Below are 4166 nucleotides of genomic sequence, written 5' to 3'. Positions count from 1 at the left end.
TTCTAGGCAGAGGAGGGTGATCAGAGTGATACTCAGGCAGGGTGAAGGGCTAATTTGTGGCACACCTGCCGACACCTGCAAAAAGGTTGGCCTCCACTGCTGTAGAATGTATTAAGTTGAGGGTTTGTGGGGAGTGAGATCACAGAACAGGTTTCACTTTTCTTCCCTAGTTTTGCGGGAGCTGGGACAGAGGAATGGGCTCAGAATCAGGTTCCCCCGGGGTTAGTGTCAGCGTCCAGGGGTGGCAGTGGGGTGCCAGACATGGGTAGCAGGGCCCAGCAGTCAGGGTGGAGGTCCCAGGGGTTGAGGTGGCAGGGGTGGGGATGGGGACACTGGGGCAAGGAGGGCAAAACGCAGGTAAAGCTTACCCTGCTGTGGGTAAGTGAAAATATCTCAAAAAAACTTTGGTTGGAATGTCTTGAGTTTGCACTGCGTCGTGCTTGTGTACAAAAGTACCTGTGTTTTGCAAGCATTGGTTGTGTGTTGGTTATGACATTTGGCTCAGGGAGCCAAACTTATTTCTAGTAAAACTCCGTTGACTTGTGATGAATCACACCTGGGACAAGGTCTCTACCTGTGCTCTTCAGCTCTGATCCAACCAAGCTGTTACAGACTTAAGCAATGTCTCCTGTGTATCTGGAAGCTACAAGTCTGACAGCAGTATGCACTGATGCATCCCATGGCATAGATTTGTGTGTGTACAAATTGGCTCAAACAGCAGCTTCCAGCAATGGAGCTGGGCATCTAAACTAGTTGAAAATACTGCATTCCAAAATTATTTGATGGAGGAAGGGACATTTTTGCAAAAGACATTATTGGACCAGCTATCCTAGGAATTGGTGAGTCCCAACTATATGTGGATGTGCAGGAGCAGTACTGAGAAATGTTGTACCTGTAAAGGAGTAAATGCTGACTTTGTAGCCCTCATGATGCTTGGGGATCTGGCACTGTTGGTGCCCCACTAGAGTCCTACCTCATCATTGAAGCCAGCACAATTGCTCTGTATGGCCAATATTAAAAGACTTTCTCCTCATGTCTGTATCTTGCTCCCCATCAATGTGTACAAAAGTGTGTGTGTGAGAGAGAGAGGAATGGCTCCCTTTTTTGGCATCCATTATCTGTGAGGTCTAGAAGCTGCTTCAGGGAGAGACCTCCTTCCTATTCCTTCTCCCGCAATACAGCTTTGAGGCCTCGCTGTTCTCCTGGGTGCTAACTCTTCCAGAGGCCGACTTCTTCTGGTTCTTGCGAGCACCCACCAGGAAAGGGAAGCAATCCCTCCATGCATAACTGAATTGGCTTCTGCTTTTCAACACTCCCCGTGATACAGGTCATCTGAGAACAATGCAGGACTGAAGAGCCAGCAGAGTAAAGGGGAAAGGTCTGGATGAATTTCTTGAGCACGACTTGGAAATGGGGCATGTTTTGCCTTTGTGAGAGAAGTGGGTCCACTTTGAAATGGTGCTTCTTGGCAGGACCATTCCACATGGTTGTGTTGCATGTGGCTGTGCATGGGCCAGGGATGCAAGCAACCATCTTCTCTGACTAATGAGTACACCTCCATGTTCTCAACATGGTTTTTGTAAAGCCATGTCCTTGCGATTTTTGCAGGTGAAAGGCAACCAGAATGGAGGCTTTAGTTCAATGTTCCAGTTCACCTCTGCACAGGATTATTTATTCACCATATTCTTGGAACTGGTCCCGTCTTTTTGTCTTACCCTGCTAATGTATAATTCATTAATTCCCCCCCTCTTCCCCGAGAACATAACCTTTGGAGAAAGGTGGAGATAGGAGGGGGTTTGGTTTTAACATGGTGCAAACTGCATCATCTCTGAAGGACTGAGGGGCTCTTGTTCCTCATAAAGGCTGAGTTTGAATCTACTTTTCCTCTACAATCCCAGCATTTGATCAGGACAGTTAAGGCAGCAGACTGTACAGATGGATTTCATTGCTGGAGCCATTGGAGGTAAATACATAGATAAAATGGTGCATGTTTGATGAAAGCAGACAGCTGTGCTTCTTTGCTATGTACAGGCAGGTACTGATGACACAAGTGGCAATGATATAGTTAAGGATCATTCAGTGGTTTCATGAGAACTGTCTTTTTATAACGTATTCTCTATTACTTTAAGAAGACCAGCAGAGTACATTTACAGAGCATGAATATCATTAAACTTGGTTATCTGGGATTGCTGCTTTGCATTACCCCCTCATCTAATATCAAAATGATTAAGCAAAATAATACCAGATACTAAAGCACACGGTGCTACGAACACTGCTGATACAGTGCTGCTGTTATCCAGAGTGCTGGGGCACGTGACATACTGGTGGGCATTTGGGGTTTTGGAGAACTGAGGACATTTTCAATGGTGAAGTAACTTTGTTGCTGTTGAAAAAGGTTTAAATAAGGATAACCTTGGACCAGGATTTATTTGCAGCTTGGTCAGGGGTTATTTCAATGCAGGCTTGCTACATAGCAGACCTCGTTCCAGGAACACATTGTTCAATAGTTTAAAAAATGATCCACTTCTAATTTGAGGCTTCTGGGGGGCCTGTATTAATGAAACTGTGTTTTAAACCATGACATGCCTTTGGTGAATTTGAAAGACAAAATTTTGAAATAGCTAAAATGGACGGGAATGGGAAAACCGCATAAAGTGAGGTCCTAGAACGAGCCATGCCCATCTCCCATATGGCCGAGAAGCGTGCTAAAACTCTCCCATGTCCCTTCCAAGCAGGCTTCCAGATCCTCTGAACTATGACGGCCTCTTGCTGAGCAGATCAGGAGGGAGCAGTTGCCCAGGCAGACATTGATATAGCATGACATACTTAACTTCAGCCTCTGCATAGTAACTGTGTAAGTGAGCCCTGAGTCAACTCTGGAATGGCTGCAGGAGAGGTATATTTAGTCCCCTCGCAGTGACTCTCCTTCCTTCCCTCTTGTTTGCCTCTCTTTTGTGTGCGGTGGCTTTATGAGCCTGAGCACAGGTGTTATGCCTGAGAATGTGAACTTGGGGAAAGTATATGAGAAGATTCTTTAAACCTTGGTATCAAATGCCCCAGTTCACTCCATGTAACTTGTGTCTGTGTCAGCCCAGTGTAATGCAGCCCCTCACTTCTCTTTGGACATCTCTCTTGTCTGCTGTGATTTGTGACGATTATATACCGTAATTAAGGAGACTTCTGACGTAAATCTCTTGGCCCCTGTCCAGGCCTTCACACCAGTCAATTGGTATTCATCGTGTCATCCTCTGTCCCACTGCCCTCAGGTCTGCATTTTACTACCCCTGCAAAAGTGCATCTTCTGTGAATGTCACAACGTAGTCACAGACCTGATCCAGCAAGGTGCTCATTGTCCTCTTTCCTCACGCAAGTGCATAGAAATGGAGGGCACCCAATACTTTGTCTGATTCTCTAAAATGTATCTGGGATAGAGAAGGATCTATTTGGTTGTAATTCGGAGTACATTTTAATCTGAAGTTCATTTGCTTATCCTAACTGCAGCTCATTGCTACAGGCATGTGAGATTTGAGATTTTCCTAGCTCAGAGGTGATCAGCTGTGTTAGTCTGAAGTCAGGCAGAAAGCAGAGCAGGGTGGCACGTTAAAGACTAAATGATTCAGAGAACCTTGAGCATCTGTAGGGAGCAACATACTTTGTCATTCATAGCATCTGACCAAGGTGGTGGCTGCCTTCTGCCTGTCTTCCTACCTGTTACCTACGGGAACTCAGTACCTGCCTATGAGGCACAGCACAGTCTTGCATCTATAGAAAACAAACTCCTTTCAGATACTTTGCTACACAGAGAGCTTGGGTGTGAGGTGGTGGGGGCTTGTGCACAAACTGCAGCAACTAGCAGTATAATCATCATCACCAGTCTGATGTGGATAATGCCATTATTTCCTTGATGTGTGCTTCCAAGGTTAGAAGAGCTTCCTATGAGAATAAACTGCCTCTCAGCCCCGCAGTTGGGTCATGAATTGCTTTGCAATGGAAATATATATAAGAGTTGGAACAGGGTTGTCTACTGTATTTTCACATATCCAGACACCTTGTAGCACCAGCTGAACAAACAGCTAAAATGGCAACACAGATAATAGGGTTTGTTTAATATAGGATGTGCCTGAGACCTTGATGTGCTTTGAGGGTTTTTTTTTTTTTTTTTTTTT

The 4166-nt window shown here is 45.3% G+C and overlaps 1 protein-coding gene across 3 annotated transcripts in view; it reads left to right on the top strand.

The window, feature by feature from the left end:
* Positions 1–1772: 1772 nt before the first annotated feature.
* SLC25A47 (solute carrier family 25 member 47) overlaps positions 1773–4166 on the top strand; it is a 24698-nt gene continuing 22304 nt past the window's right edge. The window contains exon 1 of one of the 3 annotated variants that reach the window (XM_019518562.1): positions 1773–1963. In XM_019518562.1, coding sequence (XP_019374107.1) covers positions 1936–1963 — 28 coding nt within the window. In that variant the 5' untranslated portion in view covers positions 1773–1935. The remainder of the gene's footprint in view (positions 1964–4166) is intronic. The other 2 variants (XM_019518563.1, XM_019518561.1) reach the window with 2 other exon arrangements.

This window comes from Gavialis gangeticus, unplaced genomic scaffold, assembly GCF_001723915.1.
Source record: "Gavialis gangeticus isolate Ggan-Ray unplaced genomic scaffold, GavGan_comp1, whole genome shotgun sequence".
Classification (NCBI taxonomy): Eukaryota; Metazoa; Chordata; order Crocodylia; family Gavialidae; genus Gavialis; species Gavialis gangeticus.
The sequence above is the reverse complement of the archived record's forward strand: the minus strand, read 5'-3'. Positions and strand labels throughout refer to the sequence as shown.